The sequence below is a fragment of the Maniola hyperantus genome, chromosome 14, assembly GCF_902806685.2.
Source record: "Maniola hyperantus chromosome 14, iAphHyp1.2, whole genome shotgun sequence".
NCBI lineage: Eukaryota > Metazoa > Arthropoda > Insecta > Lepidoptera > Nymphalidae > Maniola > Maniola hyperantus.
The window spans coordinates 11,487,787-11,510,224 of record NC_048549.1 but is presented as its reverse complement, the minus strand read 5'-3'; the positions used below and the strand labels follow the sequence as shown (position 1 = coordinate 11,510,224).

The following is a 22,438-nucleotide window of genomic DNA, read 5'->3' as shown; positions in this document are numbered from 1 at the left end:
GATGACGACGATGATGATTCAAGCGTCGCGCGTTGGTGAGATGATCAAGGCTTTCAAACTAAGAAGCGCAGCTGTTGCGCTTCGAACAGATTCATGTGTTATAAAACGTACACATTACACAAGTACAAGCGCATTTATTACAATATTTTACGTGCAACTGTCCTCGCGCGTTGTTTGTTTGTAAAGCTTAAAATGCAAGCGATATAAGATAGAAGCTAAAAATTTAATCAAATGAAGTCAAAGCTACAGGAACCGATAAATATACATAATAGATGATATCGAATATCACATGTCTAGACAGTTTTATTTCAGCGAATAGGTATGTGCCTACCGCGTGGGTAAACCCGGTGGTTATAGCTAGTGCAATCGCAATCCCTTGACCCTCCCTTGCCATTGTTTACACCCGAAACTGTTCAATTTATAGTAATGCCACAGTTTAGCAAGCATACAGTAACATACAGTAACATACAGAAACAGCCACACCTAGCAAAAGTGAGCACTTGCCAAACGCCACAGCCGTATCTGTTTTAGATAATAATATGAGTATAAATTATTATTGAATAAATCCTACACAAATTAGCCTCCCTGCAGTTAGATGTAACCAAGTATAATATTATGTTAAGGTAACCCGTAAGGTAATATCGTTCTGGTAATTTCCGGAGATTCAATAAGTCAAATAGAAGAAAAAGCTGAAAGAGTTCTTCAACTTGCTTATGAGTGGGGATGTGCTAATAAATTACGATTTGCACCTCATAAAACCAATGCTATGCTAGTCACAAGGAAACGTAAAGTCGACAACCCACGCATAAGCATGGGAGGAACTCAAATACAGATCGTCAACGAAATAAAAATACTCGGACTTACGATTGATCATAAATTAACATTTAATAGTCATATCCAAAACATTTGTAAGAAAGCCATAAATATCTATACGCCATTAGCTCGGACAGCAAAAACACAGTGGGGACTGAATCCGGAAATTATCAGAACGATATACAAAGCAGTAATTGAACCAATAATAATGTACTCATCCAGCACATGGGCGCCGGCTGCAGAAAAAATTACAACGCAAAAGAAATTACGTACTGTGCAAAGAGGATTCGCACAAAAAATATGTAAATCCTATCGCACAGTGTCTTATAACGCAGCAGTGGTTCTGGCCGGACTCATTCCATTGGATGCAAGAGTCAGAGAAGCTGCGCAGCTTTACGAGGCGAAAAGAGGGAGACCACCGTCGATATTAGCTAATAAGGAAATTGAAAATAGAGTCTGCTTTCTTCTTGCTCCTCACCCCGCCAAAGAGCCGAATATAGAATTTTCTTGTTTAGAAGATATGGAAGAGCTGACAGTAGCTGCGAATGGAATAACCGGACTGAATATATTCACCGATGGAAGCAAGACAGATGATGGAGTGGGTGCAGCTCTGACCTGTTGGGAAGATAGGGAAGAAACGCACAAAAAAAAGTTTCGTCTCGAGGCTTATTGTACAGTTTTTCAGGCAGAGCTGTACGCGCTCTTTCAGGCAACAGAATATGCCTTTAAAACGACCGGAAACCAGGTGAATATATTCAGTGATTCGAGATCCTCACTAGAATTGCTTAAAAACATGCAAGTTTTTCATCCATTAGGCTTTGCTATCAAAAATAATTTAATAAAATTAGAAGAAATAGGTAAACTGGTAAAATTATTCTGGATACGAGCCCACGTAGGGGTGCCGGGCAACGAGAGAGCAGACATGTTAGCAAAGGAGGCAGCAAACGAATCAAGAACACAAGCTGACTATGACAAATGCCCAGTATCATATATAAAAAAAGTCATAAGGAAGGAGACTATAAATCGATGGAACCAAAAATATATAGAAGGCGAAACTGCAAGCATAACTAAAGTGTATTTCCCCACAGTAGAACTGGCGTACAAATTCGTAAGGGAAATAAACCTAACACCGATTTTGGTTCAGGCAATGACGGGACATGGAGGTTTTGCCGCCTATCTTTACAAGTTTAAATGTAAGGATAGCCCGTCATGTGTCTGTGACCCAGACCAAGAGGAAACTGCTCTGCATGCCATTGTGGAATGCCCCAGATACGGAAGAGCACGGGAAGACCTACAGCAAATAATAAAAGTAAATTTAACTCTGCAGTCGATCCCTGAAATTATTATGAATAGTGAAATAAGAAAAAGGTTTTTAAAATTTTGTACATGTGTAGTAAATAAAACATTAGATAGAAATAAGTCAAGATAGTAGCTAATTAATATTTGAAGCCATAATTAAAGTTAATTTAAAATAAGATATATAAATAGAAAATGTAAGAAATTATGTATATAATATATTATTGGAATAATATGTTACATATGCATATAAATATAAGTCTGAATAGAATAAGTTAAAAAACGTAAGGCTATTATTAGCTTAAAAATCATGATCACAGTACAAAAAAAAGAACCTGTTTCATGACAATATAAAAGAAAAAGGTAAAAAAAAAAAAAAATGCCGTGTTAAGCTATACAAAGTCTCCGATAACCATGTCGGAGGATTGCCAGCGAAACATACAAAAAAAAAAAAAAAACCCCTTCCTTACATTTTTAATTGAGGCAGTTTTTATATTTATTTACCGAAGAAATAATTGTATCCAACCGTGTTTATATTAATTGATCATGACGAATATAGATGAAACTCTCGAAAAGCTAATATGTAAATATCGAAGGTGTTGAATATAACGTTTTCAAATAATGAGCTTAAAAAGTCCTTTTTAAATTTTCAAATGAAGACTCTACCTCTAATTTCCTAAACACTGGAATGCTCAATCGCTTGGAGATCGCCAAACGGGTGTCCACTGTTCATATAACAGCCGAGTGGTCGTCTAAATCTCGTGTTTCCTGAACTGTATGATAGCTAAATTGTGTTAATTTAATGGTAAGTAAGGGGTGATACCTGAGCATATTTCCCGAAGGTATAATAAACGGGAGAATGCATGCTTCCACGAATGCATCGAGAGCCTATAGTGCTATCACACCATACAATTTTGTGGGGTAAACTTGCGATGTGTTTAGGGGTGCGTTTACGAAATGGGGTCTATACCTATCTGAGTACCTGTGTGTTTACATGCCCAAGACATTTGACTTCTCTATGCGGAGCATGCATGGGAGAGACACCGGAACACGTATAGTAAGCAATAGGTTGAAATGGCTATCAGGGAGGGAACGGCCCGCACACCCGCACAACCCCCGTGCTAACCCGATGCGGGCGAGCGCGGTTGACGTGCGGGTGTGCGGGGCGTCCCCCCGCCTTATACCCCGATTGACCATCTCAACGTGTCACAGACTATATCTACCTAAGTACTGCTTAAATGCAGCCGTGTATCTACCGACGAGAAACCTACATTGGCTTCCCAGCAACAATCCCCGAAGTCTCACTTGCCGACCTGGGTGGCCTGCGAGGATATTGGAGTGAGCTCTGCTGGCTAGAATGATCCAGCGTGGAGCCGCACCATACAGCAGTCTGTGGTACAGTGGACGCAGCGGAAAAGAATCCCAGGATAACCCAGGATCCCAGGAAGAAGTAAAAAAAGACCTGGTAGGGATAGCAAACAAAAAAACAATTTCGATAAAAATACGTAATATCTATCTTATATATAAAAAAAAAGGTGACTGACTGACTGACACTGACTGATCTAACAACGCACATCTCAAACTACTGGACCGATCGGGCTGAAATTTGGCATGCATATAGCCATTATGACGCAGGCATCCGCTAAGAAAGGATTTTTGAAAATTCAACCCCTAAGGGGATGAAATAGGGGTTTAAACTTTGTGTAGTCCACGCGGACGAAGTCGCGAGCATAAGCTAGTTGCAGTATAAAAATTCATCATCATCATCGTTTTCAACTCATTGTCCGGCTTACTAGTCATCGAGCACGGGTCTCTTTTCACAACGAAAAGGGTTTAAGCTCCACCACACTGGCCAAGTGACCAGTTAGGTTGAGCAGTTTGTGGCTCCTCTACAGCACAGTCTACCACGCTGTCAAAGTATATACTGGCATACTTCACGCACCTTGAGAACATCGTGGAGAACTCGCAGCCTTGCTGATATCCTCTCGATATTTTCCTTCAACGTTAAAGCAAGTGATATTTAATTGTTTGTGTAACGCACATACATAACTCCGAAAAATTAGAGATGTGTGCCTACCCGGGATCGAGCCCTGGACATTCCGAAATTTATAGCCCAGCTTTACCATGTACAAATTGCTGAACTAATTTTGATAAACGGGTAGATGGAAATCAAGGAAAACAGTGAAGTAGGGTAGGTACACACTATAACTTACTTATTTTCGGTAAAAAGGAATCATGCAAATAATATAAGGGTTTACGGCATCTTGCTACTCAGCCCTACGTAATCTGTGCTAATTTATAGAAGATATTTTGGAGTCGAACTCACGATCTCACGCTTTTGTAAGAGGGCAGTCCCACCGAAATTGCAGTGCTGGACTAAAAACATAAGACCGTACCTGCCTACCTATCTATTTCACCTATCTATCTAATTTGGTATGTAAATACCTAATCCGATTTAATGTAATATCGTACTTTTTATAAACAGCGGCTTATGAGATGACAAGACTTATTTACAGGCAACTTACGTTCAATAATAATTAAGTTATCATTCATTGAGGAAAATAATTAGCCGTTTTCCTCTTACCTAGATTATATTATTAATTTCATACATACTTAAATTAATTTGTTTGCGGTCACAGGAAAAGCTACGAAAAACCACAGCTTAACAAAATGATAGCCTGGTTAGGCAGTATCTTCACAGAGGACGTTGACTTAAAAAATACATTACTATCTGTCTCTCTCAAACATCTTCCCATACTCCTCCGTAAATCGAAATCAAAGCTCGTCGGGATTGAAGCGACGTGAAGTTGCTGCGATTGTTGAAACAGCGAAGTTAGCAGCAAATCAAGTTGCGTTCCGAATATGCGTAGCAGTGAAACTATTACAAAAGAATGTATATTTTTTTAAACACAAATATTTCAATCGCAATATATATAGCATTAGAAATACGGATAATTAAATAATTATTACAAACTGAGTCGAAAAATCTTGAATTTGGAAGTATTTTTCGATTCGAATCTTGAGACTGACAGCTTCCAAACACGAAAAATAACTTGTCGATGGCAAGTGTTTTGAAGAGCCGGATTGAAAATTCGTGTACGGAACGTACCTGCATATGGCGGACGCTCAGTTTGTGTTTATGTCAATAAGAGACTGATTTTCGGTGGATTTTCGTTTTCGCGGGTGAGGATTAATTATAATCTTTAGAAAAATTATGTGCGAGTGATGCCAGTGAATTGTGTGTTTCAGTGATAATGTTTTACGTCACTGGGCTAAAGAGCAACTTCATATCTTCAGTGGACTTATAAGAGTATGTATTTTCTATGTTTCTGTATACATTTAAGGTAATAATGATAAGTTTTATGTGCTAAAGCTCGGTATAATTTGACCTAAGTCATATATTATCATATAGTACTCTACACCCGTTAAACAAGCTTAAAACAACAAAAATATATCGGGATGTCTTCTGACCCTTTTCTCGTAGGTTATCATAACCAGATGATAGGATTTCGTAAATAACTAAAGTTGTTCTATAGAGACTAGCTCAAAGTCTTCCTGTACACCTAGATTTAGTCAGAAAAGATCGTTTGCTAGAGGTAACTGACTTGTTTGTTGTCAGTTAACGTAAACTAACTTTCGTTGACTTAAGGAATTTCGTGTATGATTAATTGATCCTTAATTGAAAGCTTTGTGTAAATTAAAAAAATTAAATTATAAAACATTACATAAGAAAGTAATATTCAATTTTACAAATTGCTAAAATTAATTAAGAAATGTTAGGTGTTTATTATGATTTATTATGAGTAGTAGCATAAAAATAATAATTACTTAATAATAAAAATACTTGGGGCCATTTTAGAATCACTATTCACGATACTTATAATTTAAGTACCTATCTAAGAAATAAACTTGTAAATGTAAGTAAGTAATAAAGTTAAAAAAAATCAATAAAAAAGTACATTTATGTTTTAGAGAAGCTTTTCAAAATACGAATGTTACTATTAGTTCTCAGGACTCACTAAGCAAATTCATTCTAAAAAATAGCATAGTTCTGAATTCAAAATAGAGAATCATTTAATCACAGGGCTGTCAGTAACACAGTAACTACTTACTGGTTATGAAAACAAACCGATAACATTTTTTATTTACACAAGCATCCAAGAACGTTTGAATGTTTATGATTAGGCCACATGTGTCTCATCTCCTTAGCCTATGATTCATTTGCCATGTGTGGCCACTAATTTATTACTGTCTAGCTTAGTTTGACTTTTAAATATGGAATTGGGTCCATTTAGAATCGGTATAGGAAACATTAGGGATTTTTCACATTCTTCACTAATGGCTCACACATAGAATCATACAGGATACTCAAAGTTAGGCTAAAAGTTATTGTTTAGCAAGTATAGTAGCATCTCAGGGTGCAGGATTATTGAAATGTTCGGATTACTGGATTACAGGATTGTATAGAAAACTTCATAATAAATAAAATACAGCATTTTATAAAGGGAATACAATGTATTTGTGTTCATGTACTACACGTTTCTTTATAATTGTAACATCATCATCATCATGATCAACACTTCAGAGCATGGGTCTCCTCTCAGAGTGAGATGTGTTTTGGCCATAGTCGACTACGCTGGCCATGTGCGGATTGGCAGACTTCATACACCTTTGAGAACATTATGGAGAAGTCTCAGATATTTAATTAATTAAAACACACATACGAGTAACTTCGAAAAGCTAGAAGTGCATGCCGGGATCGAACCCCCGACCTCCGATTAGAAGGCAAACGTCCTAACCACCAGGCTTTCGCAGCATTAAGTACGTAGTTCATTTTAAATTATTTCTTATTTACAACAACTTTGCCACTAATTCTGTTGTAGACTATCACTAAACTAACCTAGATTGACAGGTCTAACTGTCAAAACTAATAATCAGTCCTATCTGTAATTTATCGATAGGTTCCTTAGCTTACCTTAGCCTTAGTTGATAGATGTCGAAAATTGTGCAGCCTTTTTGGCAATTAACAACACTGTTAATGTAGTGCTGGCCTTTTCCATAGGGAACATTATGAAAGGGATAGCAATACATATAAATCTGTCATTTTAGTTTAGTTTTGAGATTGTGTATATAATTTCGTTGGTATTTTTAAAAACCTAAATCCATGCGGATGAAGTCGCGGGTATCAGCTAGTATTTAATAAAATTCTATGTTATATACATAATGTACCCAACCACCCAATATTACCTACCTACTTCAAAGTGCAATGTATGTAAGTATAAAAAGTAAAAACTTTTAATTGAAAATTGAGATTGGAGAGGTCACAGCTTAATGAAAATATTATAATTTGATAAGAATTTCTTAATTATTTATCTTGATAACCATGCATATTAAATATTAAGTGGATACTTAGTTATTCAGTAATCACATACATTCATTCAAGTTCTTGATTGTTGTTCCTGATTTGTGTAGCTGACTAAAGAATTAGGTAAGTAATCTATATCTATCTGTACTAACAAATAAAATTGAAGTGTCATGTCTGTTATTCCAAAATAACTATGTACCTCATATTGAGCTCATATGGTTATTTGAACTGTACCATAACTGAACATCTTTTAGTGAAGTAGGTAGGTTTAAATTAATTAATATGCAGTACAGTTTTATTATAAGTATAGATTAAGGTGTATGGATAGCGTAAACGACAATATAGTAGTAAGTTGTGTAGATACATAATATTAAGAGCGCCACCTCGCCAACAAACTGGCCCACCAGTTTGGCGTGTTAGGAATTGTGTAAGACCTCTGTAAAATTAATAAGAATAAATAAATTAAAAAAAAAGAATCATATGATTTTAAAATATTTGTCTGTCTGTCTGTTTTAATGGGCTAATCTGATGCGGGATAGCGCAGATGATGCGCGGAGCGCCCCCCCGCCTGATACCCCGATTGCCATCTCGACCTGTCGCGTACCTACTATATATCTCCACCACGTGGTATATCCTACTAATATTATAAATGTGAAAGTGTGGATGTTTGGATGTTTGTTACTCAATCATGCAAAAACGGCTGAACGGATTTGGATGAAATTTGGAACGGAGATAGATTATACCCTGGATTAACACATAGGCTACTTTTTATCTCTGAAAATCAAAGAGTTCCCGCGCGATTTTGAAAAATGTAAATCCACGCGGACGAAGTCGCAGGCATCAGCTAGTTTTGTATAATCCTGTCCTCGGAAACTGGGTTTGCTTTGAAAATTATTTAAAAACCTCTACTCATACTCGTATGTTGCTAAATTAGGCCGTAACAGGGAAGCGGAGCTTAATTTTTTGTTATGTAGGTTATGTGCAGGTTTCACAGAAATAAATCCGTGGTATCACTGCCTATATTATGAATGTGAAAATGTGTATGTTTATTGGTTTGTTCGTCAATCACATCGCAATGGAGTAGCTGATCGACGTGATTTTTGCATGGGTATAGTTAAACACCCGAAGAGTGACATCCATACTAATATTATAAATGCGAAAGTGTGTCTGTCTGTCTGTATGTCAGCTAGCTTTTCACGGCCCAACAGTTTAACAGATTTTGATGAGATTTGGTACAGCTTACATTCCGAGAAAGGACATAAGCAGCTTTTTATCCCGGAAAATTAAAGAGTTCCCACGGGATTATGAAAACCTAAATCCACGCGGACGAAGTCGTGGGCATCATCTAGTAGGCTATAATTTTATCCCGAAAAATCAAACAGTTTGACTAGTTACTTAAGCTACGCGTGATAATTTCCATCCCCATAGCAGCTGCACACCATAAACGCATAACAAAAACGCACTGAAACTATACAATAAACCAAAAGCTTAATTTGCTATAATCCGTTGAAACAGGTGAAATCTGTATGGTGCAACATGCAGCATGCGAAATGCACCGCCCTACCTCCCACTGCTAAACATGCAGGAAGAAGCAGCCACCAGGCAAGCAATACGTACCACCACCACGCAGCACCACACTGCATTGTAAGGTCTACATCTCCTGAGGATGCTCCGGTGTCGAGGCGAAACGGGCGTCGAGTGTGTTTGGGATTTGTGTGGTGCTGCGTGGTGGTGGTGCGTATTGCTTGCTTGGTGGCGGCTTCTTCCTGCATGTTTTGCATTGCTACGCGGACGACATGGTTCTGCTGAGCCCCTCGGTCGGGGGTCTTAGAAAGTTGCTGCAACTCTGTGAGGAGTATGCCGGGATGAATGGACTCAGTTACAACTCTAATAAAAGTGTGTTCCTTGTTTTCAGGGGAAAAAACAAAATAACTACTTTTAAACCAAAAATACAACTATGTGGTAATTCCCTGAAGCAAGTGACTGAGTTCAAGTATCTCGGACATGTAGTAACCGACAGCCTGAGGGACGACAGTGACATGGAACGTGAGCGCCGGGCTCTGTCGGTCCGAGGCAATATGTTGGCCCGCAGATTTGCGCGATGTACTGGACAGGTAAAGCTGACCTTATTTAGGGCTTACTGCCAGTCATTCTATACGTGCAGTCTGTGGACGAACTACACGCAGCGGACCTACAGTGCCCTGCGCGTCCAATACAACAATGTGCTGAGGGCGGTGTTGAGAAAGCCTCGCCACTGCAGTGCGTCGGCAATGTTTGCGGATGCTCGCGTGGATGATTTCTACGCGATCATGCGCAAGCGTGCCGCGTCCATGATGAGCAGGCTGTTGAGGAGTACCAACACTCTTCTCAGCGCATTGTCCACGAAATTGGATAGCCCTCTCTGGAGGTGCTGGAGTGGTGCGCACATAGGTGCAAAGAGACCCCCGCGGGCATTATAAATAGGATTAGTTTTAATTTTAGTAGAATTAGTTGTTAAGTTAAGTTTAAGCTAGTAATAAGTAAGTACTAACATAGGTTAAGGAATTGTTTCTGTACTAACACACAATTATGGGTGTACTTATGCCTGCAATAAAAGTTTATTTATTTATTTATTTTATTATTGAGGTGCATTTCGCATGCTGCATATTGCACCATACAGATTCGACCTGTTTCAGCGGATTATAGCAAATTAAGCTTTTGGTTCATTGTATATCATTGACTTCCGCATAGTAACGCCTGCTTCTATACAGCACTGAAACTAGTAAAATATCGTGAAATGTCTTCATTGTAGCACCAGCATAAAGTGCCCCGGTACAATGTGCTGTAACCCAATTACCGGGGAGCTTAATAAGCTGGGCTTCCGTTTATTATGTAGGTACATCGTTGCGAGTAGTTCGTCTGATGGCAATTTTGCAGTTTAGTTACATTTAATAGTTTCTTGTTGCTGTAAAGTGACATTGGTCGCTATCACGGAATTATATCTTCTATCCTTATAGAGAGAGAGCCAGCGTGTGCCAGACCTTAGTTATCCATACTAATATTATAAATGTGAAAGTGTGTCTGTCTGTCTGCTAGCTTTTCATGGGCCATCCGTTCAAGCGATTTTGACGAAATTTGGTACAGAGATAGCTTGCATCCCGGGAAAGGACATAGACTACTTTGATCCCGGAAAATCAAAAAGATCCCACGGGATTTTTAAAAACTGAAATCCACGCGGACGAATTCGCGGGCATCTTCTAGTATTTTATAGGTACCTATTAAGAAAACCTGCGAATATTCAAATCGTTATTTTTTTACACGTCCACCTCCTTTTCGGGGGTCGTCGGTTCTATCCCGGGCACATACCTACCTCTAACTTTTCGGGGGTCGTCGGTTCTATCCCGGGCACATACCTACCTCTAACTTTTCGGGGGTCGTCGGTTCTATCCCGGGCACATACCTACCTCTAACTTTTCGGGGGGTCGTCGGTTCTATCCCGGGCACATACCTACCTCTAACTTTTCGGGGGTCGTCGGTTCTATCCCGGGCACATACCTACCTCTAACTTTTCGGGGGTCGTCGGTTCTATCCGGGGCACATACCTACCTCTAACTTTTCGGAGTTATGTGCGTAGCAATAAAATATAAAAACATCGCGAGGAAACATGCTGCGTGCCTGAGAGTTCTCCAATAATGTTCTTAAAGGCGTGTGAAATCTGCCAATCCGCGCTTGGCCAGCGTGGTAGACTATGGCTAAAGTCTAAACTCTAAACCATTCTTATTCTGAGAGGAGACCCGTACTTATTAGTGAGCCAGCGATAATCACGATGATGATATTCAGAAACAGTTTATTTACTTATAAAATCTAGTAAAGTAATTTTATACCTACTGTTGCAGACAAAGTAGTACTTACTAAAAGCACGAGAAACTGCTTGCAGTTTACTAAATTGTACGCTAAAACTTTTAAACTTTGTTTGGACCGTGCGCCGAATAACTACGACAAAACCGCGAAAACAGTTAAATAATAGGTACCTACGCGACAGGTCGAGATGGCAATTGGGGAGGGAATGCTCCGCACACCCGCACAGCCCCCGCGCTAATCAGGTGCGGACGAGCGTGGGTGACGTGCGGGTGTGTGGAGCGTCCCCCCGCCTCATACCCCGATTGCCATCTCAACCTCGCAAGGTCGCTCGCTCGGAGGGTCGTCAAAAGTAGTTACGAAAATGATGTAGGTACATCGACCTTTAGACAGCGATAGCAGATTTGTAGAGCACCGTCTCTGTCGTTGAGACCGACAATACGTCATATAGGTATGAGTGACAGAGACAACGCTCTACAAAGCCGAAATGTCATTCTAAAGGCTGATGTACATTACTTTCGGCAGCGTACTGTAAGTAGTTTGGATTTTGGAATTTACTTTGATGATTCTCAAATCACATGCCCCTAGTCAAAAAGCTCTAATTCGTTAAGTGAGCAATAAACTTCATAGAACAAGGCACGTTCCTAATTAGGTATCTAACTTTAACTGTTTAACTACTCTTTAAAAATACCGGATGTTATTGCTAGTCCGGTGCAGGACACGCATTAACTTAATCAGTGTTTAAAACGTTATCTTTAAGCCTCTGTTAAAGCTTGTTGACATGGTACACATTACATAATCTAGACAAAGAGCCAGCGCGTGCCAGACCTTCGTAATTTTACAAAAGCTGAAAGTTTCTCTGCGTATTGTCCCCAACACTGGGAGGAACATTTGTTTGGATCATGGTGGCTTTGGGAGATGTAGGTAATAAAAGTGTAAAACATCTTACGTCAAAGTGTAAATTCTTTTTTTTTATATTTTCTTCGGAATAGTATTAGAAAGCACGTCATGCATTGCCTGTCACTTAGTGTCGTGGCAACCCCCTGCCAGACACCCTTAAACTTTTAAACATTAACGCGCGATTGTAAACTTTTAAACTTTAAGGGTGTCTGGCAGGGGGTTGCCATGATACTAGCTAGTGTCTGTGTCTGGCAATGCTTTCCGGGATTAAGTAGGTAAGTGTGCGCAGAAAATCCAAATTTTGAAATCTCTTATAGGTATTTGGCACGAAGAGAAGGACATAGAATAAGTTTTTTTGCCAGAAATAAATAAAGATAAAGTTTAAAAAAATACTTTTAATTAAGTAAGTAGATCTTAATTTACTTCCGTTGAAAATCGTTCTCTGATCTCAGAAAATAAATAGTCTTTGCCCGGGCAAAGGCTGATTTAAAAATAATAACCACTATGAAACTTTAATTCCGGCTATCAGAATCACTACCCATATTATAAATGCGAAAGTGTGTTTGTTTGTTGTTTGTTGGTTTATCCTTGAATCACATCGCAACGGAGCTACGGATTGACGTGATTTTTGCATGGGTATAGTGAAAGACCTGAGTGACATGGGCTACATTTTATCCCGGAAAATCAAAGACTCCCAACGAGATTTTTAAAACATAAATCCACGAGGACGAAGCATTAGCTAAAATAGAATAATAGAAAGGGGACAGCACAGTCACCGGTGAGGAATAAGAGGCAGAGAGCAGATCTTGTTTTAATTCGCTTTCCGATGATCTTGTGTATTTACTTATTTAAAAAAAGATACATAACTAAAATACTTACTTGCTCAATTTTTTTGTTTCTTTTTCACGTCCCCGCTATCTAAACAAAAGCGCTAAAGATTAAAGTACTTTACTTTGAAATATTCGTATACTTAGCTATGTCTAGATTTTATTTTATATTCTGAAATAGCGCCTAGGGGAATACCATAACACATCGCTACGGGGAACAAAAACACAGCGTAGCTATCATACGCTGGCAAACTCGGAAAAGGTAAAAAAAAAAAATATCTTTTTTATTCGAATAAACTTTTACAAGTACTTTCGAATAGTCGGATGCATCTACCACTGGTTCGGAATGCCTCGGTACACTGGTAGAGATTTCTCATAGACATAAGTGCTTCCCTGTCCACTTTTGCTCTCTTTTTCTCTCTACAATAAATGTTTTTGGTATAAATTAAAAAATAAAATAAATAATAAAAGGTAAAGCGTGCGATCTGTGGCTGTTTCTTTGCTGCATGAGTGATAACTGATTAACAGCACAAAAATCGACTATGAGGCAAATGGTCTCTACTAGCGTCTTACGAGTCGACGAAATCACTTCTGTCTACATGAGCTGATTTTACCAGCTACGTCTAGTTTTCATTTACGGCCCTTCTCGCACGATATCGCCAAACAATGACTTCACACGAGGATTAGTTTCCGGACTGTATGATTGCTAAGCTGTGGCACAAATCGACTCTATGAGGGACTCGCGAGTGTAGACAGAAGTGATTTCACCAACGTCTGGTTTTCATTTAAGGTTCGTACGCACCTGAGCGGCGCGGCGCGGCGCTTCAGCGAGCTGCACGTCGCGGCACAGAGCGTCAAAATATCATTTCTATCATTTTGTATGGCGCATATCGCACTAGAGCGGCGCTGCACAGCGCTTCACCGCGCGTTGCCGCGCGGCACGGCTGGAGAGAATATTTTGAAGCGCAGCGAAGCGACGCGCAGTGCAGTGACGCTAGTGCGACATACCCAGCGGCGCGGCACGGCGCTTCGCGCTCGTACGCGAACGGGTATAAAAGTGACGCGCAAGTGACGCGAGGTGCCGCGTACTGAAGTTGTAGTGCGGTAGGCACCGTCGAGCGGCCTGAGGTGACGCGTTCTGCAGTCGGACTGAAGCGCCGCGCCGCGCCGCTCAGGTGCGTACGAACCTTTACGGCCCCTTTTACCGCACGATACCGCCGAAATAATGACTTCACACTAGGAATATTTCCGGACTGTTTGCTTGCTAAGCTGTGTCACAACGGTGAAGGAAAACATCGTGAGGAAACCTGCATGCCTGAGAGTTCTCCATAATATTCTCAAAGGTGTGTGAAGTCTACCAATTCGCACATGGCCAGCGTGGTAGACTATGGCCAAAACCTTTTTCACTCTGAGAGGAGGCCCTCTGTAGTGAGCCGGTGATGGGTTGATCATGATGATGATGATGAATGAAAGCCAAATGTAATGAAAATGAAAATGAAAATGAAAATCTTTTTTATTCGTATAAACTTTTACAAGTGCTTACGAATAGTCGGATGCATCTACCACTGGTTCGGAATGCCTTTCCTGCCGAGAAGAACCAGCAAGAAACTCGGCGGTTGCTCTTTTCAAATATTTGATATAGGTACAAGATTATGCCATGTATAAAATAGTATTTGCAGTCTTGTGCGTTGCTGGAACGAGCTGCAGGTCAAATCCACGCTCTTTTATCATTTAGATAATCTTCAATTGTGTAATATGCTTTTTTCAGGAGCATATTTTTAATAGATTTTTTAAACTTGTGCAAAGGTAAGTCCAAAATAGTTTGCGGGATTTTATTATAAAAGGTAATAAAAGGTAATGAAAGACAAAGCCCCAAAAACGTTACTTCAATCACCATGACAACGACCACTCTGCCAAGAGCGTTTCGAGAAGAAGAAGAACTCCAAATACTATAAAGAGGATAATAATTTTCATACGAATGCCTCGAAGGTAAAGAAAGTTATTCATACTTAATATGCTGTAAAAAAGCCTCTACACAGACATTAGCCTTTATCTTCAAAACCTTATGCGAAAGAATTTATCGACTTGTAAGGTGCTTACAGCTTAGTTCGTTAAGTATATTTTTTTTGTTCCACTTTATTTACTTTAGTCCTCCCTTTATGAGACTTAAGAGAAGTTTCCCTAGTGCCCTCCTCACAGAGCTCTCCATACAAACGACGTTTGATTCTCATTTGAATATCTATCAAACTATAAAAGGCAGACATGTTTGCCAGATTACAGTAAAAAGTCAAGTTTTAAAGTACACGGGTTAAATTTTTTTATGCAAATCCTTGAACTCGCATGTTCGCAGTCTTATTCATGATGTATTCCTTTACCGTAAAAGCAAGTGGTAGATACTTATTATTTAAATTGGTTAAAAGTTAAAACCCACACAACTCCTAAACGGTGAAGGAAAACATCGCGAGGAAACCAGCATGCCTAAGAGATCACCATAATGTTCTTTACCTAATAGTAATGTTCATTGTAAACCTTTCTCATTCTATGCGGAGACTCTTGTACTCAGTAGTGGGCCTGTGATAGTTAATGATGAAACTCTAATTCCTGTTACTTAACTTTGATGCAACCAACACTTACTAAATACGAAAATCCTTCCTTTTGCCTGCAATTCTTGTACTAAATATTGAATTAAATAAATGAACATCGCAATGCATCAATTACGTCCCACTTATAGAAATCCAAATAGCAGTTCCATGCGTGATTGCGTTCTTTCAGTCGTAGCCGGCGTTGACCTACTACGGGCTACGGTCGTAGGCTACGACTCGTAGCCTACTAAGGGTCGATTCATACTGACATAGAGTCGAAGCGACGCGACCATCTACCATCTTACAATACGAAAATGCTCTTTTGGCACTTGAATGACATTGACAGGGGGTGCGTAGTTGTAGAACAAAGGCTGCCAGCAAATAAAATCTCCTCAATTTTACGGGATATATTGAAAATGTCTATGTCAAAAATCGAGTATATTTTATCTAATTTTAACTGAATGAGAAATTGGGAAAGCCATCCCTGTTTCCAAATCGAGAAAGAATAATAAAAACCATTTATAGGCAATGGACTTGCAACTTATCATGTTTACCTGCTCATCCATAGTTCCATACTAATATTATAATGCGAAAGTGTGTCTGTCTGTCTGCTAGCCTTTCACGGCTCACCCGTTCAACCGATTTTGACGTTTGGTACAGCGATAAAATTGCATTCCGTGGAAGGACACAGGCTACTTTTTTCCCGAAAAATCAAAGAGTTCCGGGATTTTTAAAAACCTAAATCCACACAGACGAAGTCGCGGCATCATATTATACTATATTTACCTAGTGCTAAATATAGCTATAAGATGCAGATGCTGTTTCTATTATCAGGATATATATATATATATATGTATATTATCGTGATAACATGTATATGGAATGGCTCTGATATTTAGAAAATACAGTGAATTTCAGTTTTTAGGGTTCCGTACCTCAAAAGGAAAAACGGAACCCTTATAGAATCACTTTGTTGTCTGTCTGTCTGTCTGTCAAGAAACCTACAGGGTACTTCCCGTTGACCTAGAATCATGAAATTTGGCAGGTAGGTAGATCTTATAGCTGACATTTGGGGAAAAATCTGAAAACCGTGAATTTAGGGTTAGATCACACAAAAAAAATTAAATTGTGGTCATGAACTAATAATTAGTATTTTAAACTTTCGAAGTGAGTGACTATATCAAGTGGGGTATCATATGAAAGGTTTTCACCTGTTCATTCTAAAACAGATTTTTATTTATTTTTATGCATCATAGTTTTTGAATTATCGTGCAAAATGTCGAAAAAATACGACTGTAGTAGGGAACCCTCATTGCGCGAGCCTGACTCGCACTTGGCCGGTTTTTTTTACGTAGCAACACCGCATATAAAGAGACAGCGTGACACTTCACAAGATGGCGGCGTTAGTTTCGATTTTGGCCACGCGCCAAAATACCCTTGTCGCACTGTACGTACCATAAACGACGTCTGTACCACAGAGTACAGAGTACAGTGCCAGTCTACAGACTCTAGACTGGCACAGAATCGAGCGAACACACCGGAATAAGGGCGTGTTCGTGCGTTCGATTTACTTATGAAAGCGCAAAATGTAGCCAGTGCGAGCGTGCGTTGGTGTTATGCGCAGAAAAATGTTAGTCTGTGACCGCCCCATAAGTTCCAACTTCCAAGTTAAAGATTGCCTTGCGCTGGATTCTATATCCAGATAGATGTCTGTGACGGTCTGTAATAGCTAGGATATAACGAAATAGGGTAACTTATTATGTGTACAGTACGCGGCAGAAAGCAATGTACATTGGCCTTTAGAATGACATTTCGGCTTTGTAGAGCGTTGTCTCTGTCACTCATACATATATGACGTTTTGTCTGTCTCAACGACAGAGACAACGCTCTACAAATCTGCTATCTCCTTCTAAAGGTCGATGTACATTACAATCTGCCGCGTACTGTACCTACTTAGTATTTACCATTTGTACAGAATTGGGTTTAAGGAAGACTAGATTTTGTATGTCTCTGCTGGCCGGTGGATTTCGATTTTAGGCTTTAAAAGATTCCGTGGGAACTCTTTGATTTTCCAGGATAAAAAGTAGCATATAAATACTGTATCCGGGATGCAAGTTATCTTCATGCTCTACTAGCTGCCCCGGCGAACTTCGTGCCGCCTAACAGTCGATTCTTTTTCAGGATTTTTTTAAGTTTTTCTCTCCGTAAGAAATATCCTCGTACTTCAAGGAATATTATAAAAAAATTATTAACGAAATCGGTTCAGCTGTTCTCGAGATTTGCGATCAGCAACACATTTAGCAATTCATTTTTATATACAGAAAAGATGTAGGTATGTACCAAATTTCAGCAAAATCGGTTGAATGGTGGGCTGTGAAAAGCTAGCAGACAAACAGGCAGACAGTAGAAATTAAAACTGCTTCCATTGATAGCCGATAGGCGACTAACAAAAATTAACAGCACCAGCAATGCACGGGGCTGCAATGGCTTGTATAGTACGGTATAATAACATTGTAAATTGAAAAATTAAAAAGAGCAACCGCCGAGTTTCTTGCTGGTTCTTCTCGGTAGGAACGGCATTCCGAACCAGTGGTAAATTAAACCTGACTATTCATAAGCACTTTTAAAAAGTTTACATGAATAAAAAAAACATTCTATTCTATTCTATTCTAACCAACACGTTCGTGCGTTTAGCGTCAAAGCGACTTATAAGTCCCGCAAATTGCTGTTGCGCTGGAATCATGTCTCTTTAACATCGAAATGACGTCATTTTGACGTCAGCTGAAATAAAAATATACCATCAGCTCGAAACTTCAGTCTAGTGCTGACGTCACTAAAATGGCGGCCACGCGCATTAGCACACCGTGGCGCGTCGCTCGCAGTGTGGCCAACTGCGATAGTTATATGTCTGTTTCCTAGGGTCAGCCCCCCAATTGTGTAAGAATAACCTTTTCATGGCTATCGTAATCGTCAAGTCATTCTGCCTTTTGATTGGCTGTGAAAAAATGTAAACAGCGAATCAACCAATCAAAGGGCAGAATTTCTTGACGATTGCGATAGCGATGAAATGGTTATTCTTACACAATCAGGGGGCAGGTCACTAAGCAACTAGCTTTGTTCTTAGCAATAAGCGAGGCTCTAATGTGGCCTTAGCCTAAGGTTTAGCTTTTTTGGCAACTAGAGGATGTTGTAATAGTCTAGCCTTATTCTCCGAGTTCATTGCCTCTTACAAAGGTACAAAGCCTTTTTGTTGTTCGGAAATATTACAAAGACTCTATTGTGCTACCTACTAATATAAGAATAGTGTATTAAAGCCTACTTAATTATTAATTTTCCTATAAAAGATCCGTAGATACTTTTATCTGCGGTCGTTAATTTGGAAAATGTACTACTTCTCCGTCCGTCCGTCTGTCGTGTCTGTCAAGAAAACCTATATGGTCCTTCCCGTTGGCCTAGAATCATGAAATTTGGCAGGTACGGTACCTAGGGCTTATAGTACAAGTAAAGCAACAAATCCGTTAATCGTGAATTTGTAGTTACATCACAAAAAAAAGTGTTCTTGAACAAAATATAATTAGTATTTTTAATTTTCAAAGTAAGATAACAATACCGAGTGGGATATCATATTAGAGGGCTGTACATTCTCAAACAGATTTTTATTTATTTTTATGCATATACCTAATATTCTTTGATTTCGATAATGTCGAAAAAAATACTCGAGTACGGAACTCTCAGTGCGTGAGTCTGACTCGCAATTGGCCGGGTTTTTTTTACTAGGTACAAATTACACAATATGTTGTGTGAGATAATATAAGCCACATGATGGCCAAATGAAACAAAAACTGATGACCCATTTCCATTTGCCTGATGACTGTCTAAACAATGAAACATTCCCAACCAATATTTTTTTCATACAGCTTGTCTTTTTAGGGTACGTAAACAGAACCTTTGATCGGAAACAAAAGCGTGGTCCGTGCACTCCTGTGTAGTCCGACCTTTGTTCTCGATGACAATGACGTGGATGCGTTTGAGAAATATTTTCTTCCAAAAAAAAATTCAACCAAGTGTGAGTCTTGAGTCGCACACGAAGGGGTTCCGTACCGTCGTACAAGAAATAACACTTTTTTGTGTTGTAACCAAAATTCACGATTTTCGGATTTTTATAATACCGAGTAGTCGAGAATCGAGATGGCAATCGGAGTATAAGGTGGAGGGAAGCCCTGCACGCCCGCACTTCACCCGCGCTATCCGTCACCTGTTTAGCGCGGGGCTGTGCGGGTGTTGGGGCGTCCCCTCCCCGATTGCTATTTCGACCTGTCGCGTACTATGCCTAAACCTGCCTATGATTCTAGGTCAACGGGAAGTACCCTATAGGTTTTGATTCCCTTGACGGGTCTTGACAGACATTATAGACTGACATACAGACAACAAAGTGATTCTGAAAGAAGAGTTCCTTTTTTTCTCTGGAGATACGGAACCCTAAAAACTAACAAAGGATTTTTCTTTTGCAGACATTTAGTTGCTAACAGAGCGGGGACCAAGATGCTCTTCAAGACCGCATCCGTGAGTATTTAGTTGTATTTTTTATTATTAGTTTAGAAAAAATGTTCTGTATACATCACAACCGGATTAATGCCATGAATGTAGAGTGCCATCTATTGAATAATGTAGGCGTTGCTAAGCGAGCCAAGTTGGCTCTCTTCGTGTCCATGTAGTTTATGAAGATATCGGGAGATGGCGTTGCTTTTCTTTCTTTGAAAGAGGTTTTCGTTGTAACCAGTAGATGGCACAGTTTTGTACTAAGATAGTATTGTATGGACAGCAGGGTAAGGTTGCATAGTACTTTTGCTACCCCTTGGTAGAGGGCGGTTATAAATTTAGTTTAAATCTTAGTTAAGGGTTAATGGAGTAGATGTCGTTATTTAAAATATTGATTGGTAGATATTGTAGACGAAGTAGTATACTAAAATAAAACTAGGGCCTAATAGTTTAATAAATCTAAAACAAACTAGATAAACTTGTACAAAAAAGCACCTACCTATCTATCTACCCTTTGCAATACTTATACAACAAGCTTATAACTTCGTGAATTTTCGTTAAATATTTTAGAAATTTTGTATGTATGTTCTTTAATAATAAAATATTCGACACATGTTACGGTTTTTGCGTTAACTAAAACTAACGTTGTAGGTATTTATTATATATTTTTTAGATCATAACGACACAAACGGGAGTAGGTGCCTACCGAATGTACCCTACGTACGCGCTACGGTTTACGCAACATTTAGAATTTTCAGTCCTACTATTTACTTACTATTTCAACTATTTTTTCATACTAGTATTGACCTATTTAATGTCCACTGTTTTGAACTTTCTGCAAAATCTACATAATATTATTATACCTACTTAATAACTGAACCCGGCCCTCGTATAAACTAGATAGATATCGTTGCGGCGTTCGAATTATAAATAAGTTAAAAGGTAGGTAGCACATGAGCTCGGCCTCATGGGTACCGCATCCATTGTCCGAGGCGCGATAAACCATTAATTTATAGAAACCGTTTCGGCTTCAATATTGCTCGGTGTATCGGTTCATTAATAAACTATACGCTGTTACCCGACAACAATAGCGCCGGGCCGAATTGTTCAACTGCAAATATATTGCGGTTAGAGTTTTGAATATTCGTTTCGATCCTTCCAACCGGAGTATCGTTTCAAGCGTTTCAATTAACCGAAGTATAGTCCGCGCCTATTCACACTCGCACAAACCTGCATATTGAATGAAGCCTGCACACTAGAGATGGATGTTTTCACAGATAGCATGTGAAAAATCATGTGCCTTTTCACGTAACACTTGGTGCCTGTAAAAAATCAAGCAGCAAAATCTCAGTTTGAAAATTATATTACATTTAATTTCGCTTTATTGCTTTAAACTGCAAATATATTGCGGTTAGAGTTTGAATATTCGTTTCGATCCTTCCAACAGGAGTATCGTTTCAAGCGTTTCAATTAACCGAAGTATAGTCTGTGTCTTTTCACAGTCGCATGAACCTGCATAGTGAATGAAGCCTGCAGACTAGGGATGTATCATTTCACAGATAGCATGTGAAAAATCACACTTGCTACCTTCTTAAAGTAGCCTGTAAAAAATCAAGTAGCAAAATCTCACAAAGTTTGAAAATTATATTACAATAGCTGCACCGGCGAACATCGTACCGCCTAACAGTCGATTCTTTTTCAGGCAATTTTTTAAATTTCACTTTCCGTTAAAAGCAACCTGCGTCATAGCAATGGTATTGATCTTGATCATAATTCCAAGTTAAATTAATGTAACAAACCATTGTAAGCGCATAAATTGAAAAATCACTTGTCTTGAAAAATCGCCTGTGAAATCACTGTGAAAAAAATAGCACAAAATGAAAATCATTTAAAATTAGCAATCATGCCCATCGCTTCTGCAGACTGAAACCCCAACATGTCTGAATAAAGCTTTGTCGTAAATTGAAGCACAGTGCGAGGAGCCCCGCCCCGAGCGAGTGGCGGTGCGGCGCAAGCACGCCTGTTCCGGATATTCAACGTTACGAATGGCTTTATTAAGACTAAATATTACAATTCCACACCAACTATTGCGATGCTTGGAATTGCTAATGCAACGGAGGAACCGAGTGAAAAGATGCGATTGCACCCAGCCAGCGATAATAAATGTTTCACTAGATAGGGCGCTTTATAGTAACAACATGTTCCAACGAACATCGGTGTCCGGTGTCAATCGTAATCCACTTTAGACGCAGTCTGTTTGTAATAAATATCGGTCAAGT

General features: G+C 39.2%; 1 protein-coding gene across 9 annotated transcripts in view; it reads left to right on the top strand.

Annotated features, from left to right (window-relative positions):
• Nucleotides 1-5,161: 5,161 nt before the first annotated feature.
• Nucleotides 5,162-22,438, top strand: part of Lar (tyrosine-protein phosphatase Lar) — a 566,012-nt gene continuing 548,735 nt past the window's right edge. For 7 of the 9 annotated variants that reach the window (XM_034975410.2, XM_069503060.1, XM_034975408.2 and 4 more), the window contains exons 1-2: nucleotides 5,162-5,419; nucleotides 20,132-20,183. In XM_034975410.2, the coding sequence (XP_034831301.2) occupies nucleotides 20,163-20,183 (21 nt within the window). In that variant the 5' untranslated portion in view covers nucleotides 5,162-5,419; nucleotides 20,132-20,162. Of the gene's footprint in view, nucleotides 5,420-7,541; nucleotides 7,598-20,131; nucleotides 20,184-22,438 lie in introns of those variants that run through there. The other 2 variants (XM_069503061.1, XM_069503056.1) reach the window with 2 other exon arrangements.